The sequence below is a fragment of the Oncorhynchus mykiss genome, chromosome 5 (genome assembly GCF_057628025.1).
Source record: "Oncorhynchus mykiss isolate SJ-2025 chromosome 5, ASM5762802v1, whole genome shotgun sequence".
NCBI lineage: Eukaryota > Metazoa > Chordata > Actinopteri > Salmoniformes > Salmonidae > Oncorhynchus > Oncorhynchus mykiss.
Window position 1 is genome coordinate 59,240,424 of NC_143026.1, and position 20,112 is coordinate 59,260,535.

The 20,112-nt window shown below is 44.6% G+C and overlaps 1 protein-coding gene across 1 annotated transcript in view; it reads right to left on the minus strand.

The window, feature by feature from the left end:
- Positions 1–15,702, minus strand: part of grin3bb (glutamate ionotropic receptor NMDA type subunit 3B b) — a 30,046-nt gene extending 14,344 nt beyond the window's left edge. The window contains exons 1-4 of the mRNA XM_036977945.2: positions 15,066–15,702; positions 6,479–7,571; positions 6,195–6,340; positions 2,684–2,799 (exon numbers count right to left, since the gene is read on the minus strand). Coding sequence (XP_036833840.2) covers positions 2,684–2,799; positions 6,195–6,340; positions 6,479–7,571; positions 15,066–15,688 — 1,978 coding nt within the window. The 5' untranslated portion in view covers positions 15,689–15,702. The remainder of the gene's footprint in view (positions 1–2,683; positions 2,800–6,194; positions 6,341–6,478; positions 7,572–15,065) is intronic.
- Positions 15,703–20,112: the final 4,410 nt, after the last annotated feature.

The following is a 20,112-nucleotide window of genomic DNA, read 5'->3' on the forward strand; positions in this document are numbered from 1 at the left end:
AAAGTCAGCCCGACGCCCAACGGACGTTGAGCCCAGCCGGAGACAGTTGTCACACAAACTGGTCCGAGCCAAAGCCTCCTGAGCGTGTTATCCATCCCAGGCAAACAGGACAGCCTCTGTGAGTATCTTTCATTTTCATTGTGAAACCACATGCCCGTAGGGCACGGTCAGAGGTTCAAACTCGGCTGGCTAGCCTTTTTGAACTTACTTTTACCACTGTCCATCTTACGGAAGGAAGGAAGCACTGGCTACACAAGCAGAGCAGAAATAGTGGGTTTTTAGCCAACACAAATTCTACCCAAGCAAGGACGAATTAGCTACACAAGCAGAGCAGAAATAGTGGGGTTTTAGCCAACACAAATTCTACCCAAGCAAGGACGAATTAGCTACACAAGCAGAGCAGAAATAGTGGGGTTTTAGCCAACACAAATTCTATCCAAGCAAGGACGAATTAGCTACACAAGTAGAGCAGAAATCGTGGTGTTTTAGCCAACACAAATTCTACCCAAGCAAGGACGAATTAGCTACAGAAGCAGAGCAGAAAGTAAGCAGAAAGTAACACAAAACCGATACCAAGACCAAAACTCGAACATCTAGGGGGACGAGTACTCTCTCTCCACTAACAGACACCTAAGTCGGAGCTGAATCTCGTAGTCTTTGTGTGATTGAACAGTTAGTAAATTGCGTGGCACGTTCTTCCTTCAGGCGAAATATCTGCATCCACTGGCCCGTTGGGTGTGATTTCTTCAGGTGAATATGACTGGTCGTTGACTCCCATATTATGTTATACAGAGTGACTGACTGAAAAGGAACTATTGGTTTTCTACCCAAAGTTGCAAAGAAAACATTGTGATCTACTTAATAAACACAAGAGACCTGCAAAATTTGGGAAAGTGTGGCGGTATAGTAGGAACAGCAGCATCTAGTGGTCAGAACCTGGTACTTTCACACTACTTTAAGGTAAATAATGCAAGTGACTTGAATTAGCAATTTCCCTGGACAGGGTTGGAAAAAAAGCATCATCAGATTCACATGGAATACATTTACATAGTATGGAGAAGCAATGCTCCAAGCCACAGCTTCATACTACATGTCAAACAAAGAAAACTGATACTGTATACTGGTTGCTGGGGTGGGATTGGCATGGGGTGTGGGGGGGTCCGTGGATGGCTATTGTTGTTGGGGGGGATTTCTTATGTCTTTCTCATTAATAGGAAACGGTTTGGTCCAAATCAGACGTTGGGTGCTAAATTTATTGGACATTATCTGAATCTTATCAATTAAAATGGCCAATTTGGGTGCATTCAATTAGCTGAATTTCTCAGAGATAAACTGTTATTTCAACAGAATAATGTTTAAGGAATTCCAATCTTGCCTGTTTCTGACTAAATAAACCATTTCAGAACAACTGAGATGGTGTATGTCATGGCTTGCTGAAATGACATGGAACCACTCTCAAGGTTGAAACATTTCAGGAGGAAAAGGTAAAAAGCCAATCAGGAGTGTGTGTGAGTGTATCTGCGTGTGTATCTGTGTGTGTGTGAGTATATCTGTGAGTGTATCTGTGTGTGTGTATCTGTGTGTGTGTGAGTGTATCTGTGCGTGTGTGTGCATCCTGCCCAGTGATGAATCTGAATACACAGCATGAGCTGACGTTCTACATAGCCAACACCGCAGGCCTGCCCTTTCAGTCTAATAAAAACAGCGCCCAGATGACAGCCTCTTCCACTACTGTTCCACCTCTTCCCCATCCTTCTATTTCCGCTCCCCACCTCTCAAATGAAAGTGACGTGTCCCATGGAAACTAAATAAGCCATATCAATATCTTATGACAGCTCAAGTTTACAGCCCGGCTCCTAGATTCTATATCTCAGTAGGTATGCGATATTGGGTCAGGGTCAGGGAGGGATGCTTCTCTGAAACAGTGCTCTTCAATCCTGGTTGAAGATGAGACCCACAGGGCATGCTGGCTTTTGTCCTATCCCTGCACAAATACATCTGATACAGATAACCAAGTACTCATCAAGACCTTGGTGAACTGAATTAGGGTTGTGTTTTTAAGGCACGCAAATTACGTTTAGTTCAACATTTAAAAAAGTACTAGTATGTCTCCATTTCACGCTGTTTCATGCTGTTTCCTTCCGTTTCATGCAGGGTTGGAGTAAAAGCCTGCACACTCTGTGGGTCTCCAGAAGCCATTACTAACTGCTATAGAAAAGGCTGACGGTGAAAAGAGAACCTTAATGCGTGGACAATGTGGGAGCAGCAATGCAGAAAGACAAAAACAGAAAGGCGAGGCGCAGGAATCTGTTTCCACTTATTTCTCCTAATCCTGCCCCGGCTTCTCAGAGACAGGGGTGTGGTGTTGATTCAGACAAAATAGCAGCAAACATATTTGAATAATTCCATATTCAAATCAAAAGAATGTGAATTTGAGATGTGGGCGAACTTAAAAACAGGGAGAGGACGGGGAATACAAAACACACAGACAAACAAGTGCATGCCCACCTATACACCGGGGCACTCTCGCACACACACATAAAAAGAAATGTACATTGTGACGCACATACACATAAACGTGCACAAGCAGATATACAGCCAGCATATACACACAACAGAAGATAAGAGCCACCAAGTGTGAGGTCAAAACAATACTGTGTTGGGGTGCACAGGGGTTTCTTACCTTCGATGGCGAAGGGTTTGCCCACGGTGAGCAGCTTGCAGTCTGCGTCGATGGACACCTCGTAGTCCAGCAGGGCCTTGTCCATGATGAAGGCATCAAGCTGAGGGGGATCTACCCTTCAACACACAGGGAGAAGGGGTTATAGACAGAGAACAGGGGACAATGGAACGCACCACAAAACGCATGACAACAAAAGTCATGTCCTAAACGCTAGGTCTACACACCAAAATAGGCCACGTCCCAATCGCCACAAACCAAAAAGGCCAAGTTTGAAATAGATCATGTCCCAATCCTACGCACCACACACCAAACAGGCTATGTCCCTAACACACCTTTTACCAGTCCCCACAAACACTCGTCTCTGTACCTCATCCGGCCTTGGGGACATTTCCTCCCTCATTCCAGATGTAGCACATGAGCCTCGTTACCATCATGATTATACTTCATGTCTCAGTGTAAATGGGGGACCGCTAGGGAAATTGGGCAGAAGGAGAATAGTAAAGCAAAGCCATTAATCGCCTGTCTGACCAAACAAGACTGGAATGAATGCAGAGTACACTGACTGAGGCAATGGCAAAATGGGAGAACACCCAAATCAGGCACTCAACTTCTTTTATGGCGTGACCCCTGACTAGGCACATTATCTGAACCAGAGAGGATTATGGGTCATGGGAACTGTCGTAATGCAGGCTCAAGATGTCAAAACAGCGCATTGTTATGTGTGTCAGCTTTCGGGTCATCTGCCTTCAATTGTAAGGAGTGGATGACCTCTTGGGTAAGAAATCGCCTGTGAATATGACTGGCAATTTTCTGGCACTTTGGCTGTTTAATCAAACCATCCATCAAACCATCCACCTAGAGGAGTTGTATTGAGTTATTTTGCAACTGAGCCTGGAACACAAGCCATAGGTCTTTGTAAACTCCTGTCTCAAACAAATCCTGCTCATATTGGTTGCCTGAGCGGATCTCTAATATAGACCTGTAAAGAAAATCAACCAGAAGCCTGTTTCGGAGTGGAAGTGGAGACGGGTTGGTCACACGGCCCAGAGAGGCCCAGAGAGGCCCGGAGAACATTGCAAATCCTTGGAATCCTCAAGGCAAGTGAAGAAGGGGACGTCCAACAATGACCTGGCGCAGGTGTCTAGAAGCGGAACTCAAGAAGATCCACTTGTCATGGCCTGAGGCAAAGAATGCGGCCCAAGACCGGCAACAATGGGAAACTTTAGTACAGGCCCTATGTTCCTCCGGGGATGAATAGGAGTAGCCCATTACACTTGTACCTGTATATGGTTGAAAATGGCACAGTTGAACACTGATAAGCGCCTAATTTGGAACGCAGTGGCTGTACATCATGTCAGAGCTCATGGTCTCCACTTCACAGCTCTGTATGGGTTTTGACTGACAGCCATCCTGAACTTGAGCACCGTGCTCGACAAAATGATGCCACCATTTAAAAAACACTTCACATTAATGTTTGCCCATGGGAGAAGTGGTCAGACAGTGACTTTTTGGACCTGAATGCCAAAACATTCAGGAGATAAAGGTGCTCAAAGATGCCCTATTTTCCACACCCCAGCATACCATGAGACATCCATGTCTTCATCACTGGAAAAGATAAATGGTTGAGTTTGACATCATTTGAAAGTTTACAAACAGGGTTGTCAAACTATTTCACAATTTCTTGAAAATAAATGATGACTTTTAAAAAAAAAAAACCTTTAACATAAATTAGAACCTATTTTTACATCATCTGAGGTTTTTGTGCCGTGCCCACCATTGGTTGAGACACAATGTGCTCTTAAATAGAGAGGGTGGTTGTCATTTAAGTTATATAAATATATTTCGTAGAATGGACCTATTCCTTCAGAACACTGCAAAATTCAGCTGGTGCTCCACTGAAATTGAAATCAAATTGAAATCGTAACTTCTAATTACTATCCCGGAGATGGCCACCGGTCCATCCGCCGTCGAATGTTAACACAAATGGTCATATCTATTCTATCTATATTTCCTTGATTTCAATAAGTTTCTGATGGAGAATTGACAGTATAACTTAAGCCAACCGATATTCCCATTGAAGTCAATATTCTCTGATGTGTGGGCCTCAAAACATCTTTGTGGTACCAATTTAAATTTTATTCCCATTTTAGTTCATTTGTTAGCCAAAACATGACACTCACCCTAAATTCAAGAGCACGTTGTGTCTCAGCCAATGGCAGCCACAACACAAAAACCTCAGATGATGTATAATATGGTCTAAGCAACAACATATGCAAATATGAAGGAAAAAAAAGTTTATTCGGTTTTAAATCATTGACGTTTAAGGTTAAACAATTTTTATTTTTTTTTATTATTAAATAGTTTTTTTTCTCAATAAATTACAACGTTGTTTGACAACCTTATTTGTAAGCTTTTAATTGATATCAATCTCAGCTGTTTATCTTTTCCAGTGATGAAGAGATGGATGTCTCATGGTATGGTGGGGTATGCAAAATAGGTCAACTTTGAGCACCTTTATCTCTTAAATGTTTTGGCATTCAGATCCCAAAAATCTCACTTTCTGACCACTTGTATAATGGCTAAATATGTATAGAAGGTTTTGTTCAAATAAAAAGGGGTGCTGTCAAAAAGTGATTGTATTCAAAAGGGATTTGCCCTTAAAAGTAAGTATTTGCAACACAATACAAAAAAATATCTGTATATGGCTACTGGCTAGCATAGTCAAAAGATCTAACAAAGCAAAGATAGGCGGATCCACATTCCACACAGTCACACACACAAGCTCAAATGCCAGCTGTCTTCTCTCCCCTCGTTTGAATTGAACTATAACCTCTTTCATCCACCTGAAGTTCAACCCTGTGTAGAGAGCCATTTTGTTTGTGTTTGCTCCCTTTCACATTTCATCTTTTTTTTTGAAGCAATACCACTGGGCTCTCCTCTCCATTGCCTTTCTCTTCTGTCTGCCTGGATGACAGACTTAAGTCTGAGAACCACAACAAACACTTCTCCCGTAGGAGGGAGAGAGGAAGACAGAGAATTCAAAACTCTTTCTTGACAGAGTAGAAAGAGAAAGTATCTATCTACTCTGTGTTCTACTTTATCCACCTCTAGACAAATAACTTCAACAATGCTTATAAGCACTCACAAGAATTTGGGGTGGCAGGTAGCCTAGTGGTTAGAGCGTTGGGCCAGTAACCAAACGGTTGCTGGATTGAATCCCCAAGCTGACAAGGTTGTCTGTTGTTCTGCCCCTGAACAAGGCAATGTTCCCCGGTAGGCTGTCATTGTAAATCAGAATTTGTTCTTAAATGACTTGCCTAGTTAAATAAATAGCATTTATTTGGCTATAGAGCAGGAGTGCTGTGGAGCTTCTCTTGGAAACCTACTTCAGAAGCAGCTGCTCATTAGGACCTTGATTAGCTGAATCGGCTATGTGAGCGTAGGCCTGGAACAAATCTTGCACAATCTGTAGTTCTCCATGAGTGGGGTTGTATATGTTTTGATCTCTTACTTGAGGGTGGACACTCCATCAGGTGTGGTGGGCTCATTGTAGCGCCTCATGTACTCATGCATCTCTGGGAAACTCTTCTTCATGTACTCCTCGGCACTGCTCTCCCTCACCGTCCCAAACCTGAAACCATGGGATGGGTGGTGGAGCTAGGGAGGAAAAGAGGGAGGAGGAAGGGAGAGGGGAAGAGACGGAGATTGGGATGGGGGAAAGAGAGGGGAAAGAGTTAATAATCAAAACAAATAATTACAGACAACATTAAAATAACTATTAAGTGTGGGTCTCACCTTGGCGTCGTGGATCCCTGAGAGCTCCTCGAAGGTCTTCTCGCCGACCATGACGGCGGCCAGGTTGGCTGTATAGCTGGACAGCACCAGCAGGCAGAAGATGGCCCACAGGTTCATCAGAAACCGACCCGTCCAGCACTTAGGAGTCTTGCTGGAGACTGTGCGGCCGAACAGGATGGCGTAGCACAGGTTGAGCGCCGACGAGTAGGAGAAGACCCGCAGGCGGTTGCGTCCGTGTGGCGTCATGCCAAAAGGGCTTTTCCACTCGTAGAGGGTGAGGAAGAGGGCGGTGATGTGCAGAGCCACGAAGATACCCACCCACATGGACCAGTGAAGGGGCCACATGAAGGCGCCAATGGGTGCCGCTGTGTCCTTGCTGCGCACTAGGATGCCTAGCGAGGTGGAGAAGAAGGGCGAGGTGAAGTCGATGACGCGGCTACGCACTGAGTTAATGCTGAATGAGGTGACGGCCATGTCGGCCACGCCATTGAGCAGGTCGCCCACCAGCCCTGTCCAGCGGCCGCTCTTCGACGCTCCATACTTCCCGTCACCCACGATGTACAGGTCGTACTCAAAGCGCAAGTCCTCGGCCAGTTTCTCCAGCAGGTCAATGCAGTATCCGTAGCAACACTTGCTGTAGTCCGTGGGCAGGAAGGTAGAGTTTCCCGAGGCACGCTCGCTGAAGTAGCTCTCCAGCATGTCCGAGCTGTTCGTCCCTGCGTCCAGGCAGTACTGTCCCGCCGGGCAGTTCCCGTCCTCATCGACTTCCCGCGTGAATACAAAGGGGTGCTCCACCAGGGTAACTACCCGCACCCGGCTGTCTGCCACAGGCATGCCTGCCTGCCACCGGCCCCCACTCCTTTGGCCCTCCCCCCGGTCGTGGCCCTTGCCATTGGGACCCTGCCAAAGGCTCTGGTCCTCCACCTTCAGGCGGCCTCCCTCCCAGCTGCCCACCGTCACCCAGGTGGGTTGGCCCACCGCATCCCGCCGCAGGCTCCAGATGTGGAAGCGCTGAGAGGTGAGAACCCGGGACAGGTTCCTCTGCACCGACACCGGCCCGGTCAGCCCCGAGAACGACGTGTTAGACAGGAATCTATGGGCCAGAGGAAATCACATTAGATTCAGACTATTTATTGCATGCACTTGTGAGAGTCCGACGCCAGCGCATAATAAATCCCCAGTGTTTCCCATTGATGATTTCTTATGGTGTGGTGGGGGGAGGGGCATGTATGGACTCCAATAGCTTCTTGCCAGAGGGATAGTGAGTCAGACTGTACAGTTTCAAACTTACTGTACAAAATGGATGGACCGTGAACTGCATAGCAGACAGTGACACATCTGACCTGCAGCACAGTCTAGACAGACACCGGTACTGTAGTACAACATGTCAAAACCCGGATTGGCATCTAATTGAAGCCAAACGAATCCACCCTGCACCTGCAGCAAGGCCAACAGTGTATCATCACAACCCTGACTGACAGCTAGATGTTTTCCCCGTGGCTAGGATTAGCTGTTTTCTGCCTGTCACACTTTGGGCCTCCTCACAGACTGTAAACTCTAGGCTCAGCTTTGTCAAGGAAACTGTCGTGTCCTGCGGGGAACGCCACATCCTTTCTATGTGGGAATGTGCGTCCTATTTGGTTGAGACATTGAACAATGAGATTTCCAACTTTATTCGCCCACTCAAAAAGACAGCCAGAGGTTTGTTGAATTCCCAACGTGTTATCGCTGTGCTTTATACCGATTTAAAAGCAACGCCAATTTCCAATGGAAGAACAATGTCTGATTTTTGGTTTAGATGTCCTCTAAACGTGTTAGCTGCGCTTTCAACCTTTTTAAAAGCACAACAAAGTTTAAATGGGAATACAATGTCTGATATTTGTATTTATGCAACAACTTAATGTGTTATCACTGTGCACAACCATATGACCTGGATTGCAGTTGAGATTACATGACTGTACATCGTGCAAGTGATCAATGCTGTTCAAGACCTTCAAGATCTGCGACATTTGCATGCTATATTGAACATGCACGCTTTCTATGATTACATAAGAAGACATTTATTTATAGTTACATTAGTCTAGCCTCAAAATGTTGAATAAATACTGTTACATTAGTTTGTAAGATAGCCTTAACTTGAGGCTATTTACTGTATTAGAAAAAGATGATTGAATTGTGTTTGGTTGACAATGGAGGATAGTTTCATCTGAGCCACTGGCTTAATCCTATTCTTTAACTTAGATGTTTGGTTTAGTTGGAGACGTGAATCCAACATACCATTTGATAACTTGTCAATAGGCTATTTACTGGATTGCAAAGTGATCTTGAATTGTTTGGATGTCAACAATGTTGGATTCACATCAGGGGTGGCAGGGTAGCCTAGTGGCTAGAGTGTTGGACTAGTAACCAAAAGGCTGCAAGTTCATATCCCCGAGCTGACAAGGAACAAATCTGTCGTTCTGCCCCTGAACAGGCAGTTAACCCACTGTTCCTAGGCCGTCATTGAAAATAGGAATTTGTTCTTAACTGACTTGCCTAGTTAAATGAAGGAAAATAAAAAGACATCTTCATCTCAAATAAGAATCCAAGTAAGAATCATGTCTAAAGGTATAGTGATTTAGGCCTATTCTTTAACTTAGATTTTTGGTTGAGATGGAGATGTGAATCCAACATATCAATGATTCATTTGAACTTAAATTAACTTAAATTAAATTAACTTAAATTAAAGCCAGACTAAGTGGCACAGATGGAACTATCCAAGCAGAAGATACATATCCTTCAAGTGTTGATATTTGGTTGCGTTGACAACCAAACACAATGTAATCACCAGTTTGTCTACAATTGAATCACTGACATGTTGGATTCACGTCTCGATCTCAACCCCCCCCAAAAGTTTAAGGATAGTACTAAATCTAATCTAATCAAACTTTAAATTGTTTAAATAAAGTTTGATTTTATTTGATCCAGGTCATTTGTTAAAGTGCATTTAAAGTTTGATTTTATTTTAGTTTCTTTAACTTTGATATTTGGTTGAGCTGGAGACGTGAATCCAACATATCAATCATTCATTTGTAGACAAACTGGATATTGAATTGTGTTTGGTTGTCAGCGCAACCAAATATCAACATTTGAAGGAGATGCGTCTTCTGCTTGGATAGATGTGTCTGGTTCTCTGTTAAGCCCACCTTTAGGAATGACTTCGTTAGCAACGGTGAACATATTTAGTTATTAAGAGGTCTCTCAACAATCATTCTCACGATAACACATTGGTAGTAGTCAGCGACAAATATAAAAGCTGGGCTTGGTTGGCAGACCAAATTAATAGCTGTAGATCAATTCTCCAATAGGAGGTACTGCCAAACCTATTGTTTGTTGTTTGTGTTTTATAGTTGGTATAACGTTGAACATCTGAAATTGTTTCAAAGGTACAAATTCAACTTTTTTTATACATGGTTTGTCTAAGTTGAAAATTGGTTACAATGATAACAATCATTGGTTTGAAATGTCACCCTCAAAACAACAGTTGATGACTTTTTCAAATCCACTAGCCCCCCAATTAGTTACGGCATATGGGTTTAGCTTAGCCTAGCGAAGGGGTCACTTCAGGCAATTCAGATCCAGCCAATCCCATTGGCTAAGGGCAGTTGTGACAGTCATGTTGAGTCATGAGAAATGTGTGCGGCCATTAATAATAGAGGTGGCGCCGCGTGACCGCTGCTGAACTCCTTCCATCGAAAAGAAAAAGGCAGAGGGATGGATGAATCAGAAAAAGGTCATTTGGCTCCATACCTTTAGGTAATTAATTTCTCCCTATCTCAGCCTATATAGCCCCCCACCTCAGTCCCACAAGAGGGAAAAGGAGCTGAATGCCATTACATCATTACATTGAAAGGCTATGCGTTTCTCTTTACCAGTAGGTACAGGTTGTAATTACTTAAAAGCCCCCCCCACCAACCTGTACCTTTTGGGTTTCTCTACAGCTCCTTTCTTTACTCACTACCATCCCTCGTGCATTTCTCTCATATTCCATTCCTTCCTCCCCCGAAGCCCTCTTCTCTCTAATAGTTGTTCTGTTATGTAGCTGTTATGTGTCTAAGTGCCATCATGATTATGACACTTCATCATGGAGTTGTTCCTGAGCAAAACGTCGTCATAAGCTCGACATCGTCGATCTTTACTAGGCACTAGGCACCCAGTGCAATCCCATTAATTTGATGGCCCTCTTAAATGACTTGGTAGAACTGAATATAGTTATAATGGGGTGATTTCCAAAATGTTTCTCATACGCGGAGACGCCGTAATGTTGTAATCATTCTCCTCTGTGTTGAAGCCCCAGGCAACAAACTCTACTCTTGAAGCTTACTGCTCACCACTGGAAAATGGCTTGCATTTTTACGTCAATGAATAAATGCGATACACCAGTACTCTAGCAGTCCAGCCGCCACCACTTACTTTCTTCATAATTTCCACTATATTCTTTTTCCCAACATGTTTAGCTGAGTCGGGGCACAATTGGGCCCAATTGTAGCTCATCCTATTGTGTTTTTGTGCTGAGACACTGTCTGCATGGCTAGCTTGCGCTGCTGTTGTTACTCTGGTCCATGGCAGATACAGCGGGTGTAAAGCTGTGTGCTGCTGTCGCTCTGCTCTGAGCCACTGAGAGGCAGAAAGGGCTGTGGGCTCTTTTGATAAGGAAGCCTGCCTGCCTGGCTGGCTACCCTATTGGGGAGGCAACTGACTGGAACTCATGAATAAAGCTTAAAGCTCTACCCTCCTCCACTTCAAGTTTGTATTCCAGCTGGGTGCGTGCACGCGCACGTGTGTGTGTGTGTGTGTGTGTGTGTGTGTGTGTGTGTGTGTGTGTGTGTGTGTGTGTGTGTGTGTGTGTGTGTGTGTGTGTGTGTGTGTGTGACAGGAAGAGAGAGAGTGTGTGCGTGTGTGAGTATCTGTCTGTGTGTATGTGTGTGAGAGAGAGTATTAAGTGTGTGTGTGCGTGCATGCGTGCGTGTGCGTGTGAGTATCTGTCTGTGTGTATGTGTATACGTATGCATGTGCGTGTACAAACACACTCTAGCCACGCTCCATACACAGGAGGTTGCATCTATCGCTGTGTTTGGAGGAGCTGCTCTGTGGTTAGGGGTGACTAGCAGTCTGACCTCAGCAAGAGATAGGCCTATTTGCAGACTCATGCAAACACTGGGAAAGAACCACTGCTCAACTGTCTATAGCACTTACCAAGTCCATTATAATAATATGGACCCAAAAACACTATATTCAGACACAACTTGGCTAAAAGGAGGAGATGTAAGACTACGTATTTATGTACGTATGTACGGTGCATTTGGAAAGTATTTAGACCTCTTGACATTACCCACATTTTGTGATTGATTGATTAAATGTTTTTTTTCTTCATCAATCTACACACAATACCCCATAATGATGAAGCAAAAACAGGTTTTATACATTTTTGCTAATTTATAAATAAAAAAATGTTTAACTGAAATATCACATATCACAAGTATTCAGACCCTTTCCTCAGTACTTTGTTGAAGCACCTTTAGCAGCGATTACAGCCTCGAGTCTTCTTGGGTATGACGCTGCAAGCTTGGCACACCTGTATTTGGGGAGTCTCTCCCATTCTTCTCTGTATATTCTCTCAAGCTCTGTCAGGTTGGATGGGGAGCGTTGCTGCACAGCTAATTTCAGGTCTCTCCAAAGATGTTCGATCGAGTTCAAGTCTGGGCTCTGGCTGGGCCACTCAAGGACTTATCCTGAAGCCACTCCTGCGTTTTCTTGGCTGTGTGCCTAGTGTCATTGTCCTGTTGGAAGGTGCACCTTCGCCCCAGTCTGAGGTCCTGAGTGCTTTGGAGCAGGTTTTCATAAATTATCTCTCTGTACTTTGCTCCGTTCATCTTTCCCTCGGTCCTGACTGGTCTCCCAGTCCCTGCTGCTGAAAAACATCCCCACAGCATGATGCTGTAACCACCATGCTTCACCGTAGGAATGGTGCCAGGTTTCCTCCAGACGTGACGCTTGGCATTCAGACCAAAGAGTGCAATCTTGGTTTCATCATTTCAGAGAATCTTGTTTTTCATGGTCTGAGAGTCTTTAGGTGCCTTTTGACAAACTCCAAGCGGCCTGCCTTTTACTGAGGAGTGGCTTCATATGGCCAATCTACACTTTGAGTTCAAAACGGGTTCTTCTAAGTACCTTATGGTTCTAGGCACTGAAAATGGCCCCCAAAAGGTTTTTCCAAGAACCCCATAGGAGGTGGGGTTCATCGAGGAAGCTCCTTAGTTGGTGTGGGTTCTTGCAGGAACCTAACTGCCAAACATAAACATTTGGATTTTAATTTGAAAGAACAGCAGGTGCAGGCACTTAACTGAAAATTGTAAAGATCTCCTCAATTTAATGTAAGGTTTGTCCCTTCTATGATCTAAATTGATATTGTTTTATGATGATACCATCTATCTTTTCATATTTGTGCAAATCTTTCTAAAACAGAAAATGGACACAATTCAATGGATATTAATCAACAAAGAGCTACGCATATGTAGGCTATGAGAATATGTTGAAGGCTAGCTGTATTGGGTGCAGATGACTGAACTGCTCACTTTGGTGTCTGTGTCTGCAGGTATACAGACAAGGAGGCATACAAAGGTATGTCAATTGGTATTGGTATGTTATGCACATTTACCATCCTCATCCACATTTACCATTATGGACAAGGTATGTGTATGAAAACCATGTTTTGTTAATTACGTTTTGGGGAATTGACAGACTCCACCCTCCCTACACCGCGGATGAATATAACAAGAAACCTGTTCGATCACCATGCACTGCAAAATCATACTGGCTATGGATTAAGAAATTTGTCTTGGCCCCTAAGACTCTCAGAAACTTTTACAGATGCACAATTGACAGCATCCTGTCGGGCTGTATCACCGCCTGGTACGGCAACTGCCCCGCCTGGTACCGCAGGGCTCTCCATAGGGTGGTACGATCTGCTCAACGCATCACCGTGGGCACACTGCCTGCCCTCCAGGACACCTACACCACCCGATGTCACAGGAAGGCCAAAAAGATCATCAAGGACAATAACCACCCGAGCCACGGCTTGTTCACCCTGCTTTCATCCAGAAGGCAAGGTCAGTACAGGTGCATCAAAGCAACACGGCAGAGGATATAGCCATTGGACTTGGGGCTCTGCTGGGCCTTTACCTCATATTTGGATTTTTGCCACTAAAATTATAATTAACACTGAGAACTAAAATATTGTGTTATTGTTATGCATATTGTTATCATTAATAATAACAGGGGGGGTAGTTCAGAAATGAACCTCAAAACGTTCTTCAAAACGTTCTTCGGGGATCCATTAAGAGGGATACTTAGAATAACTTATAGGGGTTCCCCTAAACGATACTCCAGGAACATTTTATTTTTAGAGTGTACCATAAAGGCCTGACTGGGGGAGTGCTGCTCTTCTGGAAGGTTCTCCCATCTCCACAGAGGAACTCTAGAGCTCTGTCAGAGTGACCATTGGGTTCTTGGTCACCTCCCTGACCAAGGCCCTTCTCCCCCGATTGTTCAGTTTGGTCGGGCGGCCAGCTCTAGGAAGAGTCTTGGTGTTTCCAAACTTCTTTCATTTAAGAATGATGGAAGTCACTGTGTTCTTGGGGACTTTCAATGCTGCATAAATGTTTTGGTATGCTTCCCTAGATCTGTGCCTCTACACAATCCTGTCTCGGAGCTCTACAGGCAATTCCTTCGACCTCATGGCTTGGTTTTTGCTCTGACATGCACTGCTAACTGTGGGACCTTATATAGACAGGTGTGTGCCTTTCCAAATCATGTCCAATCAATTGAATTTAGCACAGGTGGACTCCAGTCAAGTTGTAGAAACATCTCTAGGATGATCAATGGAAACAGGATGTACCTGAGCTCAATTTCAAGTCTCATAGCAAAGGGTCTGAATACGTATGTAAATAAAGTCTTTCTGTTTTTTATTTGTAATAAAAAAAAGTTTTCACTTTGTCACTTTGGGGTATTGTGTGTAGATTGCTGAGGAACATTTTTGATTTAATCCAATTTAGAGTAAGGCTGTAACGTAACAAAATGAGGAAAAGGTAAAGGGGTCTGAATACTTTTCGAAAGCACTGCATGTACAATATATATGTATGCGGCAGGTAGAGCGGTTAGAGAGGCAAGCCAGCAACTGGTTCAAATCCCGGGTCCGACAGGAAAAATCTGGTAGGAAGAGAGCTGGCAACCGGAGGGTTGCTGGTATTAAATCCTAGATGCCATTGTCTGCCGTTGTGCCCTTGAGCAAGGCACTTAACCCCCCACAACAACAGCTCTCTGGGTGCCCAGTGCGGCAGCACCCCGCTCCTCTCCAAATTCTGTGTATTTATGTGTGTCTTTCGGAGGGGTTGGGTTAAAAGCGGAAGTCAAATTTCAGTTGGAGGCTGTGTGCAATTGACCAATAAAGTGATCTCAAACTTAATGTGAGTGTGTGTATGTGTGTAAAATAATCCTTCAAACCTCCAGAGACTTTGTGAGTCAAAGGTTAAAAGTGAACCAGCTTTACCTGGCGAGGTACTGTCCGGACGAGGGCACCTCGTGCTTGTTGGGCTTGTCGTAGCAGTTGACCATGTTCTGGATGAGCGCCAGGTCGGGACGCACCACTGTGGCTGCTGCCACAGCTTGGCCCACCAGCTGCAGCGCGTCGCGGATGTAGAAGTCCAGCGGCTTGCGCTCCACCTCACCGTAGGCCAGCAGCCCCAGGGGCAGGCCGATGGAGTGCAGGGTGTCGGGGCTCAGTGGGTAGCCCAGCACCCAGTGCACTGTGGGCAGCGTAAGCCCCAAGTCCTGGGCACTCCGCAGCACCGCCGCTGCACACTCCGGGTCGGCCCCGAACAGCAGTACCGCGGCCGGTGGCAGGATCTGACTTGGCCCCTGTCCCCGGAAGTGTTCCGAAAGGAAGTCCTGGATTTCGGATTCTGTGGGCCCGGCCCGGGTGAGATTGAGGAGGGCTCGGAGGTGCCAGCGGGTGGCGCCCCAGCCAAGGCGGCTCTGGAGCTCCAGTAGTTCCAGCAGGCCAGCCTCCTCCCAGCCCTGGCACAGCACAGCCATGCCCTCCTGCCAGCCGCTCCGCTGGAGAATAGTCAGCAGCAGCTCTGACAGGCCTGACGGGGGGATCCGCGTAACCATCTGCAAGTGGAAGCGGTTCTGGGAGGAGAGAGAGAGAGAGAATAAGAAAGATTGTCAGATCTAAAGAAAAGGACTGGAGCATGAGTCACGCAATTGCTATAATCAAAGATAGCATTGCTCACCCTTTGTGAAGCACAGCTTTGTGAGGGTATGCCATCGTGGTTATGTTACATTTGGCAGAGCAACCTACACACTGTATTGACTTTACACTCTCTTCAGTATGACATTTGCTTATAAATGAGCTGTGAACCATCTATGTAGGGCTTATAAAATGCATTATGAAGGCTTTTCAAAAAGGGAAATAGATCAAGCTGGATATAAGAACCAAAACAAATTATTCAGTGAAATATTTTCGGAGAGACTACAACTCGACTCACTGACTCAAATTCAAATCTTTATAATCCCCTTTTCATTAAACAAAACTTTGAGCTTATGCTCTCTTTAGTCACACTTTGACTCAAAAAGCAATATCAACAGATGAAAGTGCCGATTTCAATCCATCCGTTTCAAAAGCCTTTGATAACCGCCACAAAGTTGGGCTACCCGTCTTCATAACCCTCCCTGACATGCTGCTCATTTGCTTTGCTGCAACAAGCCCTACAGGAGAGATGGAACGCACAAATTGCAATTCATGCTTTGTCTCGTCAGGTTCCCCCCTTGTGTTTGTGGGTCTCCGTTCATGTCTTCCCCTCTCTCTGACTCCCGCAACCTCAAACGTTACATTAAGCAGACGCTCCTATCCAGAGCAACTTACAGTTGTGAGTGAATACATTGTTATCCTTTTTTTCGTGCTGTCCCCCCATGGGAATCGAACACACAACCCTGGCGTTGCAAGCTCCACGCACTACCAACGGAGTCACATGGGACCCAGTCACTGGGACCAGTGCATCAGCGGAGAAGTTGGAAGGTAAATGTTTGACACACGTATGTTTGCAGGCAGCATCCACAAAGCATTTCAATGACGCGCATTAAAAGTTTCAGTATTCTTCTGCTCCAGATAGAGAGATCAAGGCTTTGTTTCTCCTGGAACTGAGGGAGAAGTAGCTTTGTAGTCAGCCCCTCCCCTTGGCATAGAGGAAAACAAAAAGAGCTGATCGTGGACTTCAGGAAACAACAAAGGGAGCACCCCCCTATACACATCGACGGGACAGCAGTGGAGAAGGTGGAAAGGTGGAAAGGTGTAAAGTGTACATATCACAACAAACTGAAATGGTCCACGCACACAGGAAGTGTGGTGAAGAAGGAGCAACAGCACCTCTTCAACCTCAGGAGGCTGAAAAAATGTGGCTTGTAACCGAAAACCCTCACTAACTTTTACAGGTGCACAAATGAGAGCATCCTGTCGGGCTGTATCACCGCCTGATATGGCAACTGCACCGCCCACAACCGCAAGGCTCTCCAGAGGGTGGTGCGGTCTGCACAACGCCTCACCGGGGGCAAACTACCTGCCCTCCAGGACACCTACAACACCTGATGTCACTGGAAGGCAAAACAGATAATCAAGGACAAACCACCCGAGCCACTGCCTGTTCACCCCACTATCCTGCAGAAGGCGAGGTCAGTACAGGTGCATCAAAGCTGGGACAGAGAGATTGAAAAACAGCTTCTATCTCAAGGCCATCAGATTGTTAAACAGCCATCACTAGCACAGAGAGGCGGCTACCTACCTACAGATTGTTATCATTGGCCACTTTAAGAAATGGAACACTAGTCACTTTATTAATGCCATTTTAACAATGTTTACATGTCTCACATTATTAATATCATATGTATATAATGTCTACTGTATCCTTCACAATCTATTCTTTACTATCTATTGCATCTTAGCCGCTCTGTCACTGCTCATCCATATATTTTATACTTATATATTCTCATCCCATTCCTTTACTAGATTGTGTGTCTTAGGTTATGTTGTGGAATTGTTAGATACTGCTGCACTGTCGGATCTAGAAGCATACGCATTTCGCTACACTCACAATAACATCTGCTAACCATGTGTATGTGACCAACATTTGACCAACAACATTTGATTTGATTTGAATAGACTGATGTTGCCCTCTAGACCAGGGGTGGGAAACTCGCTAGACCAAGGTTGGGAACTCCCTTTGACCAGAGGTGGGCAGCTCCCTTTGACCAGAGATGGGCAGCTCCCTTTGACCAGAGGTGGGCAACTCCCTTTGACCAGAGGTGGGCAACTCCCTTTGACCAGAGGTGGGCAGCTCCCTTTGACCAGCGGTGGGCAGCTCCCTTTGACCAGAGATGGGCAACTCCCTTTGACCAGAGATGGGCAACTCCCTTTGACCAGAGATGGGCAACTCCCTTTGACCAGAGATGGGCAACTCCCTTTGACCAGAGATGGGCAACTCCCTTTGACCAGAGATGGGCAACTCCCTTTGACCAGAGATGGGCAACTCCCTTTGACCAGAGATGGGCAACTCCCTTTGACCAGAGATGGGCAACTCCCTTTGTTTCATGAGCTGCTGAAAACATACAAGTAGTGTGAACCAAAAAAAGGTCATAAATGTGTCTGTAGTTCACGTTGAAGTGTACTCTGCACCTCTTTTTTTTAAAAACATACTTGTTAAAAGAATACGACTTTCTTTCTATCATCTCGACATTGCTTCTCTTTTTTTTTGTGGGTTGTGTTGTCCCTTAGAAAGAATGGTGTGCAGATTGTCCACCTTTTGATGAGCTAAAGCTCAAAATCACAGCTTACTAATGTGTCAGTTAGTGTTAGTTCGTCAGACTTGACGATGACATACACAACGGCACACAACCAAAAAATCCTGTCATCAAAGCATCATACCTCTTATGAATACTCATAAGTACCTTTTGTGCCAGTTTTCACCAAAGCCATGTGAGGGGTGTTTATTATATAATGTATTATAACTACCAAACCAATACTCTAAGTCAAAAAAGTATACCCACACAATGACTGTTAACTCCAAATAAAAGAGAAGGATTATCGTTATTTGTGCCACATCTCAACCATATCTTCACCAAGCTGGATGTAGTACAGTTTTAAAAAGCCACTGATTATTGATTTCCATCCAATTGGTGACAAGTTTTAAATATGCGCATTTTCCTACCAGAGGTTTCTATCAAATTGACTTGTTGCAGATAAAAGGCTGTGCGTGATGACATAGTGCACATACAAATATATTTAGCTATTGATTTCCAATGTACCTAATAAAAAATACAAGTTAAATAGGGCACACTTGCATTTTAAACTCTGATGGTGTTCTCACAAAAAAAAAAGCGTTATATAGCGTGTGCCCACTTTGGTATCTGCGCGCTGTTGGCTAGAGTGCACGTATATAATGAGATTATTACGGGCAAAAGAGCAAGATAATTTGTATTTGTCAAACGGCAGCCAGGCATCGATGGTCATGTTACTAAAATAAGACCCTCGATATTTATTGAAAAGGAGCATCAAGCTCATCACCTTGCACTTTCACCACCCTGTGAAGTTCATCAAATTGTATTTAATCTGTAGCGAAATAAACGACATGCTTCCCAGTCGTAGTGGGAGAACCACACAACATATCATCGTGGGACTCCCAAGTTTACTTCGATATGATAGTTATTATATCAATGTTTGCGCATAAAAGCGTTTCCACGACATTCCTCGCATAATTCATTTTACATACACAAACGATCCCACCTTTTCTAGCGTATTTTGTTTTGTCGACATTTGAAAAGTGTACCAAAACATTTCCTTTTTCCATCAGGCCTGTCATGAAACATGTACTTGACTCGCATAAAAAGGTTGGATGGAAAGCTGGTTAGTGATTTATAAAAATCCCGCACGTTGGTTGATTCAATCAAATATCCGGCATTATTTCTCACCCCATGTGAATATATTATTTACAATGTCATTATCCTTTTCACAGATGCACTAAACCCAGTCCGTCACCAATTCAATGAAAACCCTCAATAACATCTCACTGAGACCACAGGAGTATCCCACATGTGAGTTCTTCCTGTCTTGCAAAGCCGTTTGAAAATGACAATATAGAGAGGTGCATTATACAGGTACTCTCAGAGAACATAGAGGTCAACAAGGGTAACTAATGGCTCCAGTAACCTGAGAGAGGACAAAAGGACAAGGACATCATCTCATAGTGTTTGATTGGAACCTGGAACTACAAAGGGAGAAGAAAAGAGAGAAGGAAATAGTGGGTGACCACAGAATGACAGGATCCATTTAGAATCCAATCTTTCTTAGTCCTGGAAATGGAAATAAATGGAAAAGGGAAATTGAGGGAATTAAGATTTTAAGATTCAGTCCCAATTCCTTTACCACACAGCAGCAGCCAAAAATCTTTCTCTAACATTTTACTTACAGACAGCGGGCAGTCATAATTGTGACCCAGGGGGTTCTGGGTACCTCCATCACAAATCCGGACATAAACATTAAGTAT